General features: G+C 45.1%; 2 protein-coding genes across 3 annotated transcripts in view; one reads left to right on the forward strand and one right to left on the reverse strand.

The window, feature by feature from the left end:
• Positions 1-6,638: 6,638 nt before the first annotated feature.
• On the reverse strand, positions 6,639-16,112 carry rcn2 (reticulocalbin 2). Its single transcript, XM_083763421.1, has 7 exons — positions 15,977-16,112; positions 10,721-10,973; positions 9,464-9,660; positions 8,715-8,828; positions 8,302-8,395; positions 7,548-7,690; positions 6,639-6,948 (listed from the first exon to the last, which is right to left on the reverse strand). Exons 2-7 carry the CDS (start codon positions 10,971-10,973, stop codon positions 6,805-6,807), a joined length of 945 nt encoding a protein of 314 aa, XP_083619547.1. The 5' UTR covers positions 15,977-16,112; the 3' UTR covers positions 6,639-6,804.
• A 191-nt stretch (positions 16,113-16,303) lies between these two features.
• scaper (S-phase cyclin A-associated protein in the ER) overlaps positions 16,304-22,125 on the forward strand; it is an 82,477-nt gene continuing 76,655 nt past the window's right edge. For both annotated transcript variants that reach the window (XM_083763419.1, XM_083763420.1), the window contains exon 1: positions 16,304-16,515. In XM_083763419.1, coding sequence (XP_083619545.1) covers positions 16,333-16,515 — 183 coding nt within the window. In that variant the 5' untranslated portion in view covers positions 16,304-16,332. The remainder of the gene's footprint in view (positions 16,516-22,125) is intronic.

Below are 22,125 nucleotides of genomic sequence, written 5' to 3' on the forward strand. Positions count from 1 at the left end.
AGCCTGATCTGCTGATTGAGCAAGGGTGGTTTCGATCAGTGTTAATTAGCAGAGCAGGGCAGAGCCAGTTCTTTCTGAGACAGAGCTTCAGCGTGCAACATAACAGCTAAAATGCATTGCTGCTGCCACATTTAGATCTGCTGTGTTTCCAGCCCTTTGATATCAGTTAGAATCAATACACTGATACTGAGAAGATTTCCCCGTTTATTTCCCCCCAAAGTGGATGCGGCCAATGAGGTATTATTTGTTACATTTGTTTGTTTTATTGTAACCTGTGTTGTTCTTCATTATTGTTCTCTATGAGAATATTGTACTGAATGTATATTGTCTTATGTTTTTTATTCAGTTCTCACGGCATTTAGCATACGCTAAATAAATGTCTGTACAACATAAAGAACGCCTTGTGACGTATCTATCTACCAGAGGGGGCTACACAGAGTACATCGACACATTAAACTGCATAGGGGAGACGGGGGTAATGTGAGACACTTTTTACATTTGCTCCCCTGTAGGCGAGCTAAAATGATATATCAGTCAAATTTACATATTTCCCATTCATTTGGGATGTTTCCTAAAAATGGAAATGATTAGAATGAATCCAAGACAAAGGGCAGTGAAAATATGATTGTTTTAAAAAAAGTGGTCAGGTGTCTCACTTTACCCCAGGGCTGGGGTAAAGTGAGACAGACCAGCAAAATCAATGGGGTAAAGTGAACCACTTATTCTTTTCACTTTAAAACTACCATAAAAACACTTGTTTTAACAGTTAGAACACTGACAGCTAGCTTGACAACCACACATTCCAAAACTAATGTCAGACTAGTAACATAATCATGGGAATTGGTCATTAACCACATTTTCTTTCTAAACACTTGAAAGTAAGTCTGAACAGAATCAAAGACAACATTCTGTAATTCAAAATGTTTTAATTAACATTCAAATGATTAAAACACAACACACACGCACACAATTCACATCTCTACAAAAAGCAACACTTGCTAAAAGAGATAAACGTTTCTCTCGGTCGAAGTTTCCCCCCATTTAACCCATTAAGACCGGGAATGTATCTGTGTCACTTTAGCATAGTAGACAGCAATTGGGTTCGGAACACTTGACCCTTAGAGCAGGCTAGTAGGGGCTCAGCACCATCAGAACCAGCTAGAACAGCTACAGCTACAACTAGGCCTACTCTACATTCCAGCCCTGAAGGTTACAGTTTGTAAATACATCAACGATGTGATTATAATCCATTTCTAATGGATGAAGCCTTGGCCTGGAAGAGAGGTCATCAGGTGGTCTCCAAATGTCTTAGAGTGTTTCAACCCTCAACAACTACACTCTCCAGTTGGCGGGTCAGCAGTGATTTAGTCACTGCCCCTCTCCTCCATGCACCCAGCTATAGACAAATCTGTGGAGGGGCGCCCCGGGCACAGCCATCACTGAGGTGAAACCAGCTATAGCATTGGCCACACCCGGCCAACAGGGAACGCAGTGACCTGCTGGCCAGGTGCAGCAAACCAGTGCTGACCACACCCCAGCGACCAGCTCGCCCAGGGAACCCCCCGAAGATCCGCCCACTGTCCTTTCTGTCATGCCTGAACCAACAGGAGGCTCCCTCGGCCTTGTGTGTTCTTGGGGGACTGCAGGCACTGAGGTCTCTAGGACTATGGTTTGCCTCATGCCTAGGGTTCTCCTACATCTCACCAGACTGTTCGTCTGTGCGGTGTGCATGTGTCCATCCTTGTCCAGTGTCCACACTTAGCCTTACTCTGGTGTATTTGAGTCAAAGAAGCCTTCTCTGAGTCGGTGTCACTGGCATTGTTGTTGTCGTTGAATCTGTCCTATCGAGTCTCCCTTCCTCCCCTCCTCTCGGGAGACTCGGTTATTGCTTATTTGTACGTTCTGTAGCTTGCTTGGTGCCCTCTTGCGAGTGCTGCGACAGGGGCTGCTGGCCCCTGTTACCCCGCCAGTCTTTCCTGGAGGTCAGCTGTCTCTCCAGCGTCACTGACCTTCCTCGGTTGCCATCCAGACTTTCCTGGAAGTCACTGGTTTCTAAAGGTGAGGATTTGCTCTCTCTGTGTGGTTCCTCCACGCTGTTTAGGTTGTGGCAGCTTCTTCGCCACATCACATTTCAGAACATGTGCCACATCGTTTTCCTTTATAGCAAATGTGGGTCTCTCCCATGCTTTCGTGTTTCCCAGGATTCTTCTGATCATTTGTGCAATTGTGCATATATTTCTGGTGTATTATCTTCTTTTCTGCCTTGCTCTCAGCGGCTGCCTTCTCCATCTCTACGAGGGCGGTTCCACCCCAGGTTGTCTTTCTGGTGTATCTTGGCATTTCCTACAATGTTTATGACATAGAAAATAAAACATATGCAATGTAATATTAGATTAAAATATGTTTAAGACTGAACTTAACTTGTGCCTCATGGTGGGGTAATGTGAGACAGTGTCTCGCTTTACCCCAGAGCATTTGTCTCACTTTACCCCACACCCACATTTTGGTAAACAGGACCTCTTTTAGCAATTCAGGCTAATCTTCAGCTAGCAGCAATCTCATGGATGTATATGATGGTAGTTCATCAACGTGTATGATTTAAGTTTTTCTACCTGAATTAATTTGCTTTGACACAACAGCTGATTATGTCGACGACAAGAAAATTAACTTTTACATGCAAAAGACATATTTTTGTGAAAAAAACATGCTTACCACAGCACAATAAGGTCCTCTCCTCCATGGCAGGTAGGAAATGGGAGGGGCTTCAACATATAATGGTCACATGACACAAATGTCTTGTGGTCTTGTGATACAGGGGGTGTCTCACATTACCCAGTGTCTCACATTACCCCCGTCTCCCCTACATTCAACACTGGAATCTTTTTTTTTAAACATTTGACCTATAGTATACATAACACATTTATATCATCACGGCCGGGCAGAAACCCCCATATTATAACTTTTAATGTTTTTTCGGGCGTGCCTCATGGGGCTCAAGTGCACTTTCTGCGTGCCCGACTTGTTCAGAAGCATGCACTGCAAAATCCTGCAAAACCACCTCCACCCGGGTGAAGACCCTTTTAATAATGTGAGGACATGTGAAAATCAGACCCAATGTGTTTTGTGTCAAGTTGTTAAAGATGGAGTGCCGTAATCTTTGTACTTTTTCCAATTTGTCATGTGTTTAAAGCCCTAACCACACTAAAGGGTCAAGACTGTTTTAGCGTTGTCCCTGCGGTGTGATGTGTCTTGTTGCACGTTGACCCACATTGACCCTAGTGATTCAACCAAGGGGCCAGCTAGGCACTCCAATGTTGAAGCGCTGGGCCCTAGTGGTAAGAGGAAGGACTGCAGGCGGACCCGTGGATTCATGACGAGGAAACCCCGTGTAGCTGAGCTTTAACATTGAGCGCTCGGTTGCACTTCCGCATTTTACCTCCAAATTTTGGAGGTAAAATGCGGAAATGCGCCCAAAAAGGTGGTAATAGACGGTCCCTCCGGCGGCTTCAAAACGCCACTGAGCAACTTCCACTGACATGAATAGTGGAGGGGGCGGAGCTTCGCGCCAGTTCAGTCTCTATCCTTTTAATACTCTATGGATTCAACGCATGGAATTCGATGGCCCAAACCACACCAAAGGGTCGAAACGATTTTAATGTTAACGCCTTGCAATTGTTTGGACCCAAGGAGTTGCATGGTGACCCTTTGGTGTGGTTAGGGCTTAAGAGGTGACAGTACTTCACAAGTAAGACGCGCAAACGCGGGAAGCGAACGCAGCTCGTGTGTGTGTGGTTGTGTGTGTGTGTGTGTGTGTGTGCTACAGCTGCGCCCTGTGTGTGTGTGTGTGTGCTACAGCTGCGCCCTCTGGTGGCGGGCGGGTGTTGTCACAGCGGGACAGACACACACACACACACACACACATACACAGACATGAGCAGCAGGGTCTCATAGTAAGTGGCTCACTGCGTTCGCAATTAGACCCCTTGGTGTGGTTGTTATGTGCAATGATGTCTTCCGTTTGTATTTAGGGTTACTTCCTCGAGGTTGAAACCATGACAGTCAAACGTGCCAATGAAAAAAACAGTAATAGCCCCTCCCCTAACCCCTCCCCCTTTATCAAACAACAACAGCTGTGGGTGTGGCTTCAGTTCAGGTGGATCACCACCCATCACCACCCACCAGGCAAACCAGGCATACTTAAAGGACCACTTCTCAACCCATCTTGAATCTTCATATAATAGGTCCTCACTAATAATCTTGATAAAATGGCACGATTTTTTCTACTCAGTCTGTGTCTCATAGGAGGGCTGTGGGCAGTTTAGAAACCGTCTTCCAGTGACATCATCATTAGGCAGATTATTTTTTTAAACAAGAGTTTTTTACAAAAATGTTTAGATTTTCTTCATCGTGAGAACGATGGCTTCCATTTTCGCATTGCAACTTTTCAGGACTAGAAAGCCTGCAGTTTTTATTAGCTTGTATTCCCCATCTATGTCATTGGAAGACGGTTTCTGAACTGCCCACAGCCCTCCTATGAGACACAGATCGAGTAGAAACAAATTGCGCAATTCTTTTCATTATTATTAGTGAGGACCTATTATATGAAGATAGGTTGAAAAGTGGTGAAGTGGTCCTTTAATAGTCCCCACAGGAATCCGCGGGAAAAAAAGTCTCGATTCCGCGGTGAACATTCCTAATTCAGTGGACAACAATCCTTGATTCTGCGGCTTAGTTAATATTCCGGACATTAACTTATTTAACCTAAAGTAGAATCTATAGATACAATTAATTGTAATTATGGATGAGTCATAATCAAAGATTCCAATAATCGTTTTTGGTGATCGATTTATTATTATTGTTTTAATTATTTGTTTTGGTTGCAAAGGTTGTCATTCAAACCCTGCCCACAGTAACTACATTTTAGACTAGAGGATACTTAATGTGGGTGTAATATTTATTGGATTTGTACATTGTGAGGTGTCTTTTTTTTTATATATATATTTTTTTTATCCCACGATTTTGTAACCCATTTTTCACCCCTGTGTCAATCATCTAATGTGATCCTGGGCTCTACACATCCTCCACCAACCTGGGGAGAGCAACGGACTTAACTCATGCTTCCTTCATGCTTGAGTGTCCAAGTTGCTCCTTTACACCTGACAGGGGGGAGTTTCCCTGGTTGGACATAGCGCGTGGAAGGAACACGTTATTCCAACCAGTTCCTTTCCCCTCCATCAGGCGCCCCGGCTGGCCAGGGGGAGGCAGTTTAGAGACCAGGATTACTGCATGTTTTTGTGAGGGTACCTACCCTAGGGGACACGGGGAGAACATGCAAACTCCACACAGAAAGGCCCTTTCGCCAACCCCGCCTTCGGGTATGGGCACTGATGACGCGGAGGAGTAAACACGCCGCCAGCACCCACAGCGCCCCGAGCGGGAATCGAACCCAGGACCTTCTAGCTGTGAGGCGACAGCACTACCAACTGTGCCACCGTGCCCCCTCATTGTGAGGTGTCTGACAACACTTTATTTATGTGTTTATTTTTGTCCTGAGGGGACATAAATAAGGCGCAGACCGAAATGGTCCACCCTCTAAAGAGTTCCTTCTGAAACGGAATCCATGTCCTGAGTCCTGACAATGACAAATTGACAGAAAACGGACCATTTCGTTCTGTGCCTTATTTATGTCCCCTCAGGATAAAAATAAACACATAAATAAAGTGTTGTCAGACACCTCACAATGTACAAATCTATATTATAGTACCTAGACTACCTACTTATTACTACCTACTGGTACCTACTGGTAGTAATAAGTAACTTTTCCTCCTGGAATTTCCCCCACTATCCCCAGTAGAAAATCCCGGGAGTAAAAACGGGGGCGTCCGACTATTCCACGGACATTCTACTATACCGTGGATGGTCGAGAATTCCACCGACTGTTTTGAAATCACCCGTAAATTCCACGATCGCAGAATCGCGGATTCCTGTGGAGACTAACTTAATCAAATGAACTGGTGGGCGTGCACACATAAAAACGACATTTTAACAAATACTGTACACTTTTTTGAAAAGACAAATAACAATAAGACATAACAATAAGACCTGATGATCATGTTTTAGGGTGGAAAAAATCATGGCACACCATCTTTAAAGTTGTTTAAATATCTGAGGGGACACTGGGGAGGCACTCAGGGGGACACTGGGGAGGCACTCGGCTGGGCACTGGGGAGGCACTCAGGGGGACACTGGGGAGGCACTGAGGGGACACTGGGGAGGCACTGGGAAGGCACTGAGGGGACACTGGGGAGGCACTCAGGGGGACACTGGGGAGGCACTGGGGAAGCACTGAGGGGACACTGGGGAGGCACTGGGGAGAAACTGCAGCCACTGGGGAGACATTGGGGAGGCACTGGGGAGACACTGGGGAGGCACTCAGGGGGACACTGGGGAGGCACTCAGGGGACACTGGGGAGGCACCATGGCGGACACTGGGGAGGCACTGGGCAGACACTGGGGGAAAAAAAACTAAACTTTTTTATTTATTTTTTTGAGGGGGCTTGGGTACCGCGGACCCCACTTTGGGAACCGCTGACTTAATGAAAAACGACATTTTAACACATACTGTACACTTTTTTGAAAAGACAAATAACAAGACATAACAATAAGACCTGATGATCATGTTTTAGGGTGGAAAAAATCATGGCACACCATCTTTAAAGTTGTTTAAATATCAGTGAAGTTCTTTTTTAAATCTTCATGGACACAAATCAACGAGAAAAGGCTAACATACACAAGAACATGCCACTACAATTCGTCATGTGATATGTGCAACTGTCTACCATAGTCTGTCACTTCACTGTTCACGAAGGTTTCTTGATTTTTCAAGACTTCGGCCTCAGAGATTTTCCCATCCTCGTCCTGATCCATTTCCTTGATGAGGTGAAGAGCCTGTTGAATACATGTGAACAATATTAGGAAAGAAGACTACCATGCCAAATATCGATCTATAAATGCACAAAATGAGCACCGTCCAACCGATCAACATTGTGGGTTGTGCCGAGGGAAATTCGGTTGGTCCAGTAGTTGTCCAGGTCTGTCTGTCTCATACCGGTATATGGAAAAAGTTGCATCTTTCCCTTTTAATACCCAACGTATGAAGATCAATGATGTCATCGGTATGGCTTCCAAGTACTATGATAATGGCAAGCCTCCAGGACTGGGAGGGATTTTTGGAGGTGCTGATTTCCGCTTATTAATCAAGTTTTGATGAATAAATTACACAAATGCACATCTGTGTCCCAGTAACAGCTCCTTGACATTTGTTATAAAAAAATGTAAAATGTTTATTTGACATTCTTTTATGATTTTATTGCCTGTCGTGTTTCTTGTATGTTTACCCCTTGTATGTTTCTCTCCGAGAGTTTGAATTGAATTGTGTGATTATTGCCACAGTATGCAGGATGGGTGGTGATTCCCTAAATATACTGTACATTTAGATAATAGATGTAATGTAATATTGATTCATTTTTGGTGGAACTGTTGCTTACCTCTTCTCTTGCTGAGCCATAGCTATTGGGGGCGACCCAACGGAGCTGCTCTTCTCGATTCAGTTTGCCATCCTTATCTTGATCATAGAGGTCTTTAAAGCGCACCGTTTCTTCAATCTCCCACTGAGATGGGGAATTCCCCTCTGACAAAGAAAATTAATTATAAATCAAAACACCACATTAGGTCTGCTGAGCAATATATCAATATTTTGATGTGAGACTAGAGATGTGTCAAATGCAGAGAACAAATTTCACTGCGGTAACGTGTGAAAAATCGTACCACTTTGATAAGATATAGATAGATTTTTTATATTGCAACATTGTGATATGGCAAAAGTGTCTCTTCCTTAAGCCTTATTCAGAAATGTTGTGGAACGTTGAGGAAAAAAATAAAACCAAAATCATCACAATATAAATATTTGGATGTTTGTCCATATTAACCAACCCCAAATCACATTTGGGCGGCGGTGACTAAGGCGGTGGCTCAGGGGTAGAGTGGCCGGATCGTAACCGCAAGGTTGCCAGTTCGAACCCGGGCTCCCCCAGAGTTAGTGTCGAAGTGTCCTTGAGCAAGACACTGAACCCCTAATTGCTCCTGATGTGCTGGTTGGTGCCTTGCATGGTTTCCGCCGCCATCGGTGTATGAATGTGTGAATGTAATGCACAATCTCTGTAAAGCGCCTTGGATAAATTTTTACATCCAACATATATCATTCTGTGAATCAGTACATTTCATGATAATCTCTGATCTTACCATCACTCCGAACATCTCCAATAAATTCACTTAGACTGATGAATCCATCTTTATCAGTGTCATATTCACTCAACACATCTTCAATGGCAAAATCCTATTAGGAAATAATAAAGATCTGAATGTTATTTTAATTCAATACACACATTCATACCATGAGACATTCGCATATTACGGTTATCCTTGTGTGAAGTAATACATAAAAGCTGCAATATCCTAAACAGTAAAACAGAGTTGGTTTTTAATACATTTGTAATTCAGACAAATATGCATGAGAGTGCAATTGTACAGAATGTACACTCTCTGAGTTAAGTTAACACTCAAGAAGAGTTTCACAGCGTAGTAAGACCTTCCATGACATACTGACTGACAACACACTACACAGAGCCGAGTTTGTGTGATGAAACAGCTCTTACAGCCATGTGATCCACTTCAGACGGGTGTGTGAAGGCAAGAAACTCTGTCAGGTTGAGGCCTGGCATTCCGTCCACATTAGCAACATCAAAGCGCCTTCTCTCCTTCAGATGGAGCTAAAGGGGGACACATTGTCACAGCAATAAGTTATCTTTTAAATACACACTCAAGTCCGGTGTTAACTCTGAAAGTGTAAAAAAGGAATACAAAGTACGCTTTCAGAGCTAAATGGACTCATTACAATTCTCAGTGTTAATTTATCCATCGATTTGTAATAATAGAGTGTACACAAATATAGTAGTACTGTACTAGTAGCAATAATATTAACTAGATAAAGTGCCCCTCTGGGCACAGGTCTCCACCAGGACAGGCCTCCTGGGCCTGAGGAATTTTGTTCCAAAAATGTGTTTTGCAAAAATCCACCTGTTGGTGGCGCTATAACAGGCCAATGTGAAAAGGGTGGGATATATTCCTCAGCCTAGTAGGAAAGTCTGTGAAAGATTTGGATTCTTTGCACATATTTATTGCATACGTATTTATTATTGGAAATTGTATTGTGATATTTGGTGCATTGAATAACTATATAAACATTTTAAACTTATGAGCTCGTTTGGACATGAAACATTTTATCATTGTGGCGTATCATTACAGTTTGTTTTTAGCTCCCAGGTTTAGCCTGCCGGCATGAGTAATTCAAAGGGAATTATTATCAGCCAATACATAGGAGTATAACTAAACCATCCATACATACATATCTGAGGGACTCTTGCTCAGGGTCTTCTAAAACAGCGTTGTCATCTAAATTGAAGAGCTGCCCATGAGCGACGGTGTTGTATTCTTCCCAAGACACCACACCATCTTTATCTGTATCGAACTCTGAGAAGCGTTCCTCTGCATCATCCAATGCATATCTTCTGTAGACATGCTGAATCCACACCGTGATCTCCTCTGTGGATGAAGCACAGTGCAGATTGAACATAAAGTAAAAGGGCCTGGGCCCAAATCAAACCCTGTACACTCAAGACTCTGCCCCCGCTGCCACAATAGAGTTCTCATCAGGCCCGAAAATTAAGGCCCGGCCCTAACTGGGCCCTCATCAAACCCTGTACACTCTACGCTACCCGTAGATCTCCATATATGGAGCTGACCTGTTCTGACATTCCATATGTTGATCTGACCAAATCAAACCCTGTACACTCAAGACATGCTCCATATATGGCCAGTACAGAATTCATTCCATATGTTGATCTGAACCACCATGCCAAAGTGCCAGCGCTCGCCCAGCAGTCACGTAGGTGGATGCACGCTTCTCGCCCTCAGGCGTCTTACTGGTATTAAACAACTTAAGGTCTGTTGTATACTTTGGCATAGGACGGTGACACACTGTTGTGCAGCAAGCATAATACATCTATTTTTGAGGGCCTCCTATGTCCAGCTTTTAGTGTGTGCCAACACAAACTTTGTCCTAACACAAACATTAAATGCTATTGACAATGGACACTTTTGAGTGTTTGTGTAAACACAAACATCACGTAACACAAACATTGAAGATGAAGGTGAGCACGCAAATTCTGATTGGCCAGGAATGAGATGATGTACGATGATAAGAGCGCCCCTCACTTCACATGAGTGTGATTTTGTTGTATTAATTAAAGGGGAATACCACTCATTTTCAACATTTATTTTACTATGTCATTAATATACCTTACAGCTCTAAGGTATATTAATGACATAGTAAAATGTTGAAAATGAGTGGAATTCCACTTTAATAAATGCCCAAACTAGGGACACCAGATTGAAAGTTTTAACAAGGCATCTCAAATGTTTTTGCTTTTTGTTCATGTGTGTGTGTGTGTGTGTGTGCACGCGCACGCTGGAAGACGAACGCAACATAAGATTGCTTTTGTAGTAACACTTCTTTCTAGTCTTGTTAATGTGTGTGTGTGTGTGTGTGTGTGTGTGTGTGTACACACACTTTAGGGTAGCAGAAAATAAAACATGCACTCACCTGCATTTAACAATTTGTCTGCATTTTTATCAATCCACCTTACAATTTCCAACATTCTTTTCCTCTGCTCGGCTGGGCTGAGTTTCTTTATTTCCTCTGTGTCCTCAGTTCCTCCTAGCAGGACATTCATGTCATGTTCAGGGTCGTGCTGTTGACCCATGTAATGATCTTCATCTACATGTTTGTGAGTGCTTTCTCCAAAGGCAAACTGCATTGCTAGCAATGCTGTGGTAACCACCGTAGAAAACACCATCTGAGGAGAGACAACATGAAATTCAACTTTTCCCATTTTTTGGGCTCCCCTACGTGTCTTGTATCCACACAAATCAGCCTACCCAATTTTGAACAATCGGGTATTCTCGACATATTTGGGTTTTTATGTACACTGGTAAACTGATTTTGGTGCTACTCGTGATGTCATCGGCATCTCCTTACTTTGTATAATCCCTCCCCATCTTCAGTTAGTGCATTTTGTCCTTGGAGACTGTGGGTGGGGAGGGGGGGTTATTATAATGAGTTAAAGATGTGTAGCTGGGATGAGGGTGTGGCAGAGAAAATCATTTGCACACACAGTGCCCCCACCACATCAGGACATTGTGGTACTGCAGCTAAAACTGCTTTAGAAGCCAGACAGAAATGACATGGACTGGTTATGTCAGAGTGGTGATTTTGGTTCAAGCCATAATAGAAATACATTTGAGCGACATACACAATGATATTAAAACAGTTTTAAAATGCATGTTGTAGTTACTTTTTGTAGCCTACCAATTGCAGGCTCTGTCTTTGTGAATGATTATTATTGTGTTTAATTCATCGACTTTCAATGCATCATAAGAGAAAGCACATTTGCGGATTCATTTTTAATAATTTTACCATTTTGTAGGGGCGCATTTTTGCATGGTGCTGCAGTGCAACTTACGAATGGTCGCAGTGTGCAGCACTGATGACCTGCTGGCAAGGGCATATGGTTCTGCTGCCACAATAGCCCATTTGGGGAACTCTCTCTCTCTCTGTGCTCCTCGCCCAGTCCAAGATCTTGGAGAGTGGGCCAGGGAGTGAGTTGGGTGACTTTAATGATGTGGCTCACGGGTCAGGGTGACTTCAGTCACAGACCCAAGTGAAGGCCCAGTGTTTGTCTCAAGAGTTGACCAAGCTCTTGGACAAACGAGCAATAGCAACGGTTCACCCACGTTCACAGAACAATGGGTTCTACTCCACCTACTTTCTGATCCCAAAGAAAGAGGTGTCTCTCAGGCCTATACTAGACCTGAGAGGGTTAAATGTGTACCTCAAGGTCCTTCCGTTTTGGACGCTTCGCACAGTCGACGTCCTACCTACAGGCTATCACACAGGGGGAGTGGTTCACCACAATAGAACTCAAAGATGCCTACTTTCATGTGCCTATACATACATCCAGAGCACAGAGAGTACCTCCGCCTTGCATTTCAAGGCAAAGTCTACCAGTTGGCCGTTCGGCCTGTCTCTGGCTCCCCGCATCTTCACAAGGTGTATGAGGGCAGCCTTAACGTCGCTATGCCGATCGGGAGTGAAGATGCTTCCCTACCTAGGCAATTGGCTCATCTGCGCCCCCTCATTCAGGGAGGCGGAACAGGTGACGTCCAGAGTCCTCGCTCACGTCGAGGTACTGGGCATGACCGTAAACCTCGAAAGGAGCTTTTGCTCCCAACGCAACAGACCACCTTCCTCGGCATGTCCCTAGCTTCGGTATCGATGCAGGCACGACCGACTGCACAGAGGGTGGAGAGAATTACAGAACCTCCTGCGGTCTTTCCGCCCAGGGGCGAGGTTGACCGTCCTAACATAGCTCAGACTTGGCATGCTGACCGCAGTCTCAGCAATCACTCCTCTGGGGCTGTTACATCTACGCCCATTGCAGAGGTGGTTCAATGGCCTTCACATGGACCCCTGTCTACACAGGCGGGTCAAGGTCAGAGTCACTCGCAGGTGCCTTGGTTATCTCCGCCGCTGGCGGGACAATGCATTCCTGCTGAGTGGAGTCTCTCTCGGCTCGGTCCCGGCGAGACGAGAGGTGGTGACAACAGATGCCTCGCCTCAAGGATGGGGCGCGGTATGGCAGAAGAGGTCAGTCCAGGGGCTATGGTGCTCTCGATGGAGAGGACGCCATATCAATGTGCTAGAACTCCGGACTGTTTCCTTGGCGCTGATGCACTTCTTGCCCTCTCAGGGGGAAGCACGTGCTCATTCAGACGGACAGCACCTCAGTGGTGTTTCATGTCAACCATCAGGGTGGGACCAGGTCTCTGGAGTCCCTGAGGGGAGCCTATCGCCTGTGGACGTGGGCTTATCCTCTATTTTCCTCGATGAGGGCTATGCACCTGCCAGGCAGAGCAAACTCTGTGGCAGACTTCTGTCTTGTCAGAGACTGCCCCCTGGGGAGTGGAGATTGCACCCCCAGGTGGTACAGTTGATTTGGGATCGGCACGGGGTAGCATACGTAGATCTATTCGCCTCAGAAGGCACGACTAATTTTCCTATGTGGTTCAGCCTGGCAGAGACCAGTGCCCCACTCGGGATGGACGCTCTCGCCAACGCTTGGCCTAGAACGCTCCTTTATGCATTTCCCCCGATCCCCCTGTTGTTGCCTGTGCTTCACAGGGTGGGATCGTCAGACCACGAGTTCTGTTGGTGGCCCCCAGGTGGCCCTCGAGAATATGGTATTCAACGCTCCTCAGTCTGTTGGACGGGGATCCATGGCAGCTTCCAGTGAGTGTAGACCTCCTGTCCCAGCTGGACAGGAAGTTGTGGCATCCATCGCCGAGCCTCCTTCAGCTTTGGGTATGGCCACTGAAAGGGATCAGTCACTCTTGAGTGGGCTAGGCCCCTCAATATGTGAGACCTTGCGGAATGCAAGGGCCCCTTCCACAAGGTTGGTGTACTCTAATTGCTGGGCTGCTTTCTCATCATGGTGCAGCGACAGGGGTCTGGACCCGGTCTCTTGCCCTATACAACACGTACATTATTTACAGTGTCTACTTGATGCCGGCCGTGCGGCATCCACCTTGAAGGTGCACACGGCCGCTATATCCTTCAATCATAGCCATATTGATGGCAGGTCAGTTGGTGCGCATTACTGGGTGACAGTTTATGCGTGGTGCCGAGAGGTTACGCCCCCCTAGGGTGAGGCATACTGCAGCTTGGGACCTACCTCTGGTCCTGCGGGCATTGAGCAGGGCGCCCTTGAGCCTATGGCTGGGTCGTCCTTGAGCAATTTATCGATTAAGACTGTCTTTCTGTTAGCAGTTACGACAGCTAAGCGTGTGAGTGAGCTCCACGCACTTTCTATTAGCCCTGCATGCCTTCAGTGGAAGGCTAGCGGCACTGGGGTCACACTTTAGCCAAATGTGTCATTTTAGCCTAAGGTTCTGCCCCTGATTATGTTAAAGTTATATTCAGTGATTTCACTTAATTCAAATATCACTTATTTTTTTGTTTAGTTGTGATAATCCTCCCTACTATAGAGTGTGCTGGCCATATAAGGAGTTCCTCCCTGTCCCCAGTTAACCCCTGGGGGTCAAAAAACCGCCGGGACAACGCTCCACACGTCCCAAACTCTTCTCCCTTCTGGCTCCAAAACTGTGGAATGCACTTCCCATTGCAGTCAGAACTGCAGCATCACTCCCAATCTTCCGCCGTAGCCTGAAAACCCACCTTTTCAGACTCCATCATGGCCCGTAGCACTTACCCTAACCCCTTAGATAGCATTTCTGTTGGCTTAGATAGCATTTGACACAGACTTATAGCATGTTATGTAGACAGCACTATACTTGTATTATATATAGTCATAGCACGCCATAGTACATATGTATAGCATAGTAGTGAATATGTATAGTTTATTATGTATAGTGTATGTATAGTTTCATCATATAGATATTCCACTGTTACCTTCTTAGCTTACGCATGTTTCATGATAGATGCTTTTATGTGATGTATTCCCATGCTTTTGTTCTTGCTTAAATGTAAGTCGCTCTGGATTAAGAGCGTCTGCTAAATGCCTAAATTGTAAATTGTCTATCCTGATTGGACGAAAGGCTGGGTCCCACAGCAAAAACGAAACCTAAGGTTTTTTGAGTGAAATCACTGAATATACCTTTAAACAGGCCATATAGTTGGCGGGATGCCATCCTCCCCCGTTTACATCCGAGGTGGAGGAAAGGGCCCACTTAATGTGTCCAGTCCGCGCGTTGCAACTGTACATTCAGGCAACACGGGATATTAGACGCTCAGAGCAACTGTTTGTGTGCTACGGCAGAAGGAATAGAGGAGGCGCGCTGTCTAAACAGCGGCTATCCCACTGGGTAGTGGATGCGGTTAAAAGGGCTTATGAAGCACCTGGTAAACCTGCCCCCTCCGATGTCATCTGCCATTCTACCAGGGGCATTGGCATGTCCTGGGCGGCGATGAGAGGGGTGTCACTGGCGGACGTCTGTGCGGCGGCGTCTTGGACAGCCCCTTGCACGTTCTTGAGGTTCTATCGCCTTGATGTGGCCTCTGGATCCTCACTGACGTCTGCGATCCTGCCACTGGCTGCTACGACAGTTTAGTAGGTGGGTTCGATTCCTCGTGACACTTCTGGTATGAGTCATCCACTATTGTTTACTGCCTACTGGCAGTCAGTAAGGAATGAAACATAACGCAAGTTACGAATGTAACTATGGTTATGTGAATTCCTGGATGACTGCCAGTAATAACGGTCACTCGGAATCTTTCAGGGCGAGAAGATTCTTAAGAGGCCGGGTGTGGGCTGTCACGTGCTTATATAGCCTACCGGGACGCACGGGCAGCCTACACGTCACATGACTTTGTTTATATAAAGACTCGACCTGCGTGGAGCGCGAGAGGCATATTCACTATTGTTTACTGCCTACTGGCAGTCATCCAGGAATTCACATAACCATAGTTACATTCGTAACTTGCGGTTTAGTTAGCTAGCTTGTAAATATATTTTTTTAGGCAAGTGAAGCGACTATTGTTAACTTGTGATTGTAGTGACAACTATACGGCCGGGTATTTACTTTATGGATACATGTGTCTGTAGTTTGTTTAGTTTGTAGGAGATTGGAGAAGAAGCCACTAAGCCAGGCAAAAAGACAGGCATCATCTATTCTAGAGAACAGTACAATGAAAACATTGTTTAAAATTGGCCAATAAAATAACCAGTATCAAAGTATTTAAAACATAAACAAACAACTATGTAGAAAGAGGAGATTCTTTTACCGTGATCACTGATCAGTGCAACGCAGGGGGAATGGGGAAATGGCCCAGCATTCACTCCGTCCGTCTGCATATCGTTGCCATGGTAGACAGACAGAGTACCGCCCTAGAATCGTAAGCACTGAATCTATTGGGCCATATTTTATTCGTTTTCATCGCAGACTGAAACGATTGGACAGCCGCGCTGTCTGTCGAAATCGTGAACCAGCACACTTCCTGCTTGTTGTTAGGTTGTCCTTGCTGTCATCGTTTATGTGATGTTTATGGGAACCACAAGACAACTTCATCCTTTGTAAATAAGATAATCTTCTGTTTTGTTCTCTCCTCACGATCGCGCCGAACTCATTTTGTTTCCATCGATGTCAAAAGATAGTCGTCACGACGGACGGCGGCGTGGTGGTGCGGGTCCTCACCGCCTCGGCCCAAGAATGAACGTTAGCCAAGGTGGAGGAGGAGACGGGAGGGAGAGGTCTGGGAGCAACAGCTCTGGATCCTCGCATGGAGGAGGCAAGAGCAGGAATACCCCCATTACCGCGTTGAAGGTAAGTCCCCGTCTCACAACAACTCTACTGGTTAGTGGTTACAATGCAACACACTACTATTTAATAACGGGGATAGCTCTACTCATTATGGGTGGTCCAATCGATCTACCACAGTCCACAGGTTTTTCGTTGTTCCTGTAGGTCGGTTCATTATATGATTATGAACTGGGCGGAATGGGATGGGACGACAATACATATATAATAAAAGTAATTCTCTCTTGATTAAACCTTAGAAACGTTAGTGATCCTTTGTCTAAACTGTAAAGTAATTCGCACAACCCTCTGAGTGTACTATCAGGGAGCACTGCAGTTCTTGGGTGAGGCGTCTCTCTCACCCTGTTCCTTAGCAGAATGATAGCCTACCTATAAATGGGCGGAGTCGGCGGACGCACTGTGCCGGATACAGGATAGGTGTTGTTAAATTGGCATTTTTTTCCAAAATGTAAAAAACCTGCATATCCAGTCATTTTGGGGGAAAAACAAGAAGTTGAAGGATAAAATTTAGTTTGATAAATTGATGATGTACCGTGCATGTTCATATCATACTTTACATTGCAGACAATTTTTCAAATATTTTATTTTAAAGTATTTTGGTCAAAATTGGCAATTTTACATCGAGGTGCCCATGCCCACTCATCCTTCGTGGTGCCCACCTATCCTGTTACCACTTACCGCCATGCCTACCCTTGTTCTCAGTAGCATGAACAGGATGCTTCCAATGCAAACCTCTGGTCTGGTGGTGTGTGTGCATAAACCAAGCTGAGCTTGAGGAAGGCAGAGGGTCTTCAGGCACGGCTAGTTTCTTTGGACTTGACTGTTGATTTCTGTGCCAGACAGTGTTAGTGTGTCAATGATCTCCATTCATTACCCTGTATGGGTAGCTCTGGTCCATAGCTCTAATGCGTTCCTTACGCATTAGAGCTATGGACCAGAGCTACTTGCATGGGTAATCCTGTTACAAGCAATACAAGGCAAAGGCTCTTTCATTGGATTGTAGGAGCAATTGTATTCACGTATACACTTATATAATTTGTATATGAATACAGTTGATTTCCAGTGACTCCAGAGAAAGGGACACTGGATCAGAAATGGAGCATAAGCTGCATATTTTATCTCCCTAAAGTTAAAGTAACTTACAGTGACAGTCAGTGTTGACTGTTGACCTAAGGCTGAAACGGCCGAAAGGCTGAAACGTTGCTACGACTCTTATCAAAATAAACCTCTTGAACCAGCAAGTGGCGGTGTGCGGGTCTCTCCTCCTTCTCTAAAATGTTACAGAATTTCGTTTTGGTTTGGTGCACTGTCCTTGAAACACTTTACACTTTACAGCCATAATGGGATGTGATGAGATGAAAGTGGTTCAATGTTGTAACATTCAGTGAAGCAGGCACGTGCAGAGGGGGGGCTTGAGCCCCTGCCCTTTTGCCTCAAAGTGCCCCCCCAAAAAAACATAAGGGCTTATGTGGGGGGCCTTCAAGACGAACATTTGACAAGTAATGATAATTGATTTCCACTATCATAATTATTATTTATAATTATACTTTTAATGTGCTGGCTACCATCAGTCAGTTTTAGTTTCAGACTAATGAGAATGTATTGCTTATTTTATTGTCCAATGACATGAAATGGCACAAGGGATGAAGGGACGGTCCCCACAAAAAGACCATCCCCAAAAATCAGCACGCACTATGCGTGCACACACATGTGCCCTTTTCTGTGCCCTGAATGCACCACTTACTTCACACAGGTGTGATTTTATATATTAACACTCCGATTACCCAGGGTTATTTAATCCATTAAATCATAGCGCCCAAGCGATTCATAGCAACAGATAACTTTTACCGACGGACCGGAAGTTATACCTGATGTGGCTGGAACAGCTAAATGTAGCCAAAACACTAAAGGCGATCGACAACAACGGGAGGCATGATTAAATCTAACACGACTAGCGACTGGACAGCAGGGGGCTGTCTAACACATGATCTTTTCTTAGAATTGGATGGGATGATTTAGATCGCGAGTTTTAAGATTTTCGGGGGGAACATTTTCGATGACGTCCCACTGTTGTGCAACATCGAGGATTGCGCAACAGGCGCAACTAGGCTGTAGTGTAGAGTGATGCGATCGGTTTTCATATCAATAAACTTCGTTTTTTGGATGAAACTTCGTCCTGGGCGCTGGGTGTTAATTAGAAATAATTTGCCTCCTGTGTGAATAAGATGGGATAGGTTAGGTGTACTGTATTTTAACTTAATGGTGGTACCCGGAGAGCCAAATATTTTCTGAGGTGGTTGAGAACCACTGATCTAATGTGATCCTGGGCTCTGGTTGGACGTAGCGTGTGGAAGGAACACGTTATTCCAACCAGTTCCTTTCCCCTCCATCAGGCGCCCCGGCTGGCCAGGGGGACGCAGTTTAGAGACCAGGTTCACTGCATGTTTTTTGTGAGGGTACCTACTAGGGATGCACCGATCCGATACTCGTATCGGAGATCGGCGCCGATCCAGGCTAAAATTCTAGATCGGGTATCGGATCGGTGGCCGATCCATTATCCGATCCGATCCGATAATTATGTGTAATTACAGTATGAAAACAACTCTACCTCCTCTGTGACACAGGAGTGTAGTATTGACAGTATAACATGTGGAATGCAGCCAGGCTAGCCTGCGCACACATTAACCTGGTATAATTGTTGCACAGTTATTTAATAAATAATTCAGTGCATTTATATCTGTGTTTGTTACATTTTGTTTTACAATTTTGGGAAAGTAATGTTTAAGTCAAGCCTTGATGTTGCCTTACACAAAATAATGATTCCAGACTCCACACAGTGAGGCATACAGCTTAATAGGTTATTACGTTTCTTTGTGGGGGGTATCGGATCGGTACTCTGTATCGGCAGATACTGGACCCCCATGTATCGAAATCGGTATCGAATGCCAAAAAGCCGGATCGGTGCATCCCTAGTACCTACCTACCCTTGGGGACACAGGGAGAACATGCAAACTCCACACATTCTTTTCAAATAAGTCTCTTAACACTTAGACTGCGGCCTGGTGGCCACAAGTGGTAAATAGCTTGCGCGGGGCGGGAGATTACTACTCAAGTACTTCGGTTTTCCCCGCTCACAGCTCACTCGCAGACCTCCATTGTAAGAAAAGGCTAATGTTAGCATTAGCTCATGATGTTTATCTTTCGCCAGAAACATTAACGTGTCGGGAGCGATGCAAATCACATCCAAACCTCGGATGGATCTTCATCACTGCGGACAGCGCCACATTTTTCAGAGATAACAGCCAAAGAAGATCCTACTTTTAATGGGACCCTATGGGGTGTGCATGCAAACATCATAGTTCTGGGGGTTACGAAGGCGTTGCCTAGCAACCGGCTCAGGACAATGTTTTTTTTTTTTAGCGGTGCCGTTTCAGATCCATATGCTAATTAAATAATCCAAGTCCAATTGTTGGGGCAGTCAGTCAATAGCCCTGACCTATAGACACCTATTTGGTCGAAATACAATAGGTTTCTGATTATGATCGATAATTCTGGATATCTTATATTGTACTATAAAATAGTCCTTTCACATTACAAAACAGTTCATCAGTCCAAAGCCTATGGCCACATGCAGCCCCTGTTTAGCCAGAGGATGCTCAGTTAGTTGTTATTTGTTTTTGCTGTGAGTCATCACAGAAAAAATGTTTTTTTGTTGTTGTTTTCTTTAGAAAATCAATGCAGGCAGCCAGGTTTGTGTTTCATCCCCCTTATTCTATGATTCATCAGCCTGCCAAATCCAATCAGGCTCGGTGTGTCAGCCTGTGTGGCTAATGCAGAGCCAGCCTTGTATTAGAACACTGCTTTAGCCCACAGCTACACTCTCATCATCACTGGCAACACTGGCAGGAGGACCAGGGCTGAGGGGCAGGCCTGCTGCTGAGTGCACATGACTACGCAATGCTGTGGCAGAAGCAGAGTGAGAGTGAGGGGGCTGTGATGCAGAGCTCAGAGAGAGGAGAGAAGCTGTAAACATTAGAAGCTGTATGTGCTGGAAAGCAGAACGGAGTGGCATACAGCGACAAGCAGTGGCACAGGCCTGCTAACTCAGCCGAGTGCGATTACTGACAGTGCTACGGACGGAGAGGACCGAGGGTGGACTGGCAGGCTTTGAAGCACTTGTCTCTCTCAATCGCCATTGGAGGAGGGGTTGACACAGCTGGGGACATTGCTATAGCAGTGTCAGGGTTTCACATTAGGAGGCTATTTTGGTCCTTCTGTCAGATGACGATGTCACCTTGTAGAAGTGTGCAATGCCGGCAAGAGGAAACGGCTTGATCAGAGGGGTCTGCAAAAGTATGTCAGGGCTGGATAAGGACGAAGAACCTGCTTACAGACTCTACTTCTATTCTGTATGTACTTTCTGATCTCTTTTTCAGTCTGTCTCTTATAGTGGGCTAGTTCTACTTTGCTGTCTTCCTGTCTTGTTTGTAGGCCTTTTAGTAAGGGGAACCCTACACCTGTCTCTGTTTGTAGGCCTTTTAGTAAGGGAAACCCTACACTTGCTGGCTGCCACCTCACTCGGCCTCAGAAATTGGCCAGCTCTCTTGTGCATAAAACAATGATTGGTGGCAGTTGTTCACCATTTTAACCACTTACGCCTACGCACTTACCGTAGTCATACAACAAACATGTGGCATTGTGATTGTGCCACTTTTTGGCAATTTTTTAAAATTACATTTGTTTTGTTTGAAAAGGATATATTTCGTTTTAGAAAATTGTGAACATTTGCATAAAATATGGATTCCAGTGTTAATGTGGTTAAAAAGTGGAGCTCCAAGGTGACAGGTTGTCTGCATCTGATTGATCAAGAGAGCCTTGCTTGAAGGCTTGCAGCACATGGCTAGCCATCAGTCATGAGTGGTCTTGGTATGTCCACACAACAGTCATCCATCATCTGCTAGTTGCCATGTCCAGGAAACGCAGAGTAAATATTTAGGCTACAGTCTGCTGCTGCTTGGGAGATGGGTTGCTATGATGGTGACACACTCAAGTTAGCTTTAGGCCACTTCAATGCTTTGTTTGATGTTCCTCTATTCCTTTACTGTCTTGTTCTGCATGGGAAAATAAAGCCTAGCTTGACTATGCTACATGTAATACTTTCACTCCCAAAAAGTAGGTCAGTCGGATAGCTTCCCCCAGGGACAATAAATAGTAGCAGACCAGTGTGCACACAGTGCATGCTGTGTACAAACTAATGAGGCACGTTCACATTTTTCTGTCTGTGTATAAGGTGCTAGAACTAAGATAGTTTACAAAGGATTTTACACAAGCTTATCTCTAAAATTCCACTGCATTGTGTTGGATGAGCCATGCAATATGTCAGTCATTTGGTAATGCCAATCATACTAATGGAGTTAATGGCATGGTGGTGGTAAATAGTTTTTGGTGCAGCCTGCTGCAAAGATTCACTCACTCATAATTACAGTGAAAACCTGATGATTTGCTGCAGTGTTGGGTCAGGCGTGCTCCCGTTGCATTTGTTCGGCCTAGTGTCAATTGGATGTTTTGGTACTCAGGGAAAAGTATCGGGTTAACTGGGGACAGGGCATCAGCTGG

The sequence above is a fragment of the Protomyctophum parallelum genome, assembly GCF_964188405.1.
Source record: "Protomyctophum parallelum genome assembly, chromosome: 4".
Lineage (NCBI taxonomy): Eukaryota > Metazoa > Chordata > Actinopteri > Myctophiformes > Myctophidae > Protomyctophum > Protomyctophum parallelum.

Bases quoted from the DNA above. Each gene is read 5' to 3' on its own strand.
- rcn2 (XM_083763421.1), bottom strand. From the start codon at position 10,973: ATGGTGTTTTCTACGGTGGTTACCACAGCATTGCTAGCAATGCAGTTT. The intron at 8,396-8,714 runs GTAAGAGCTGTT...ATTTCCTAATAG, and splicing joins CTGAAGTGGATCACATGGCT to GATTTTGCCATTGAAGATGT. The intron at 7,691-8,301 runs GTAAGATCAGAG...TTTCTTTGTCAG, and splicing joins TGGAGATGTTCGGAGTGATG to AGGGGAATTCCCCATCTCAG.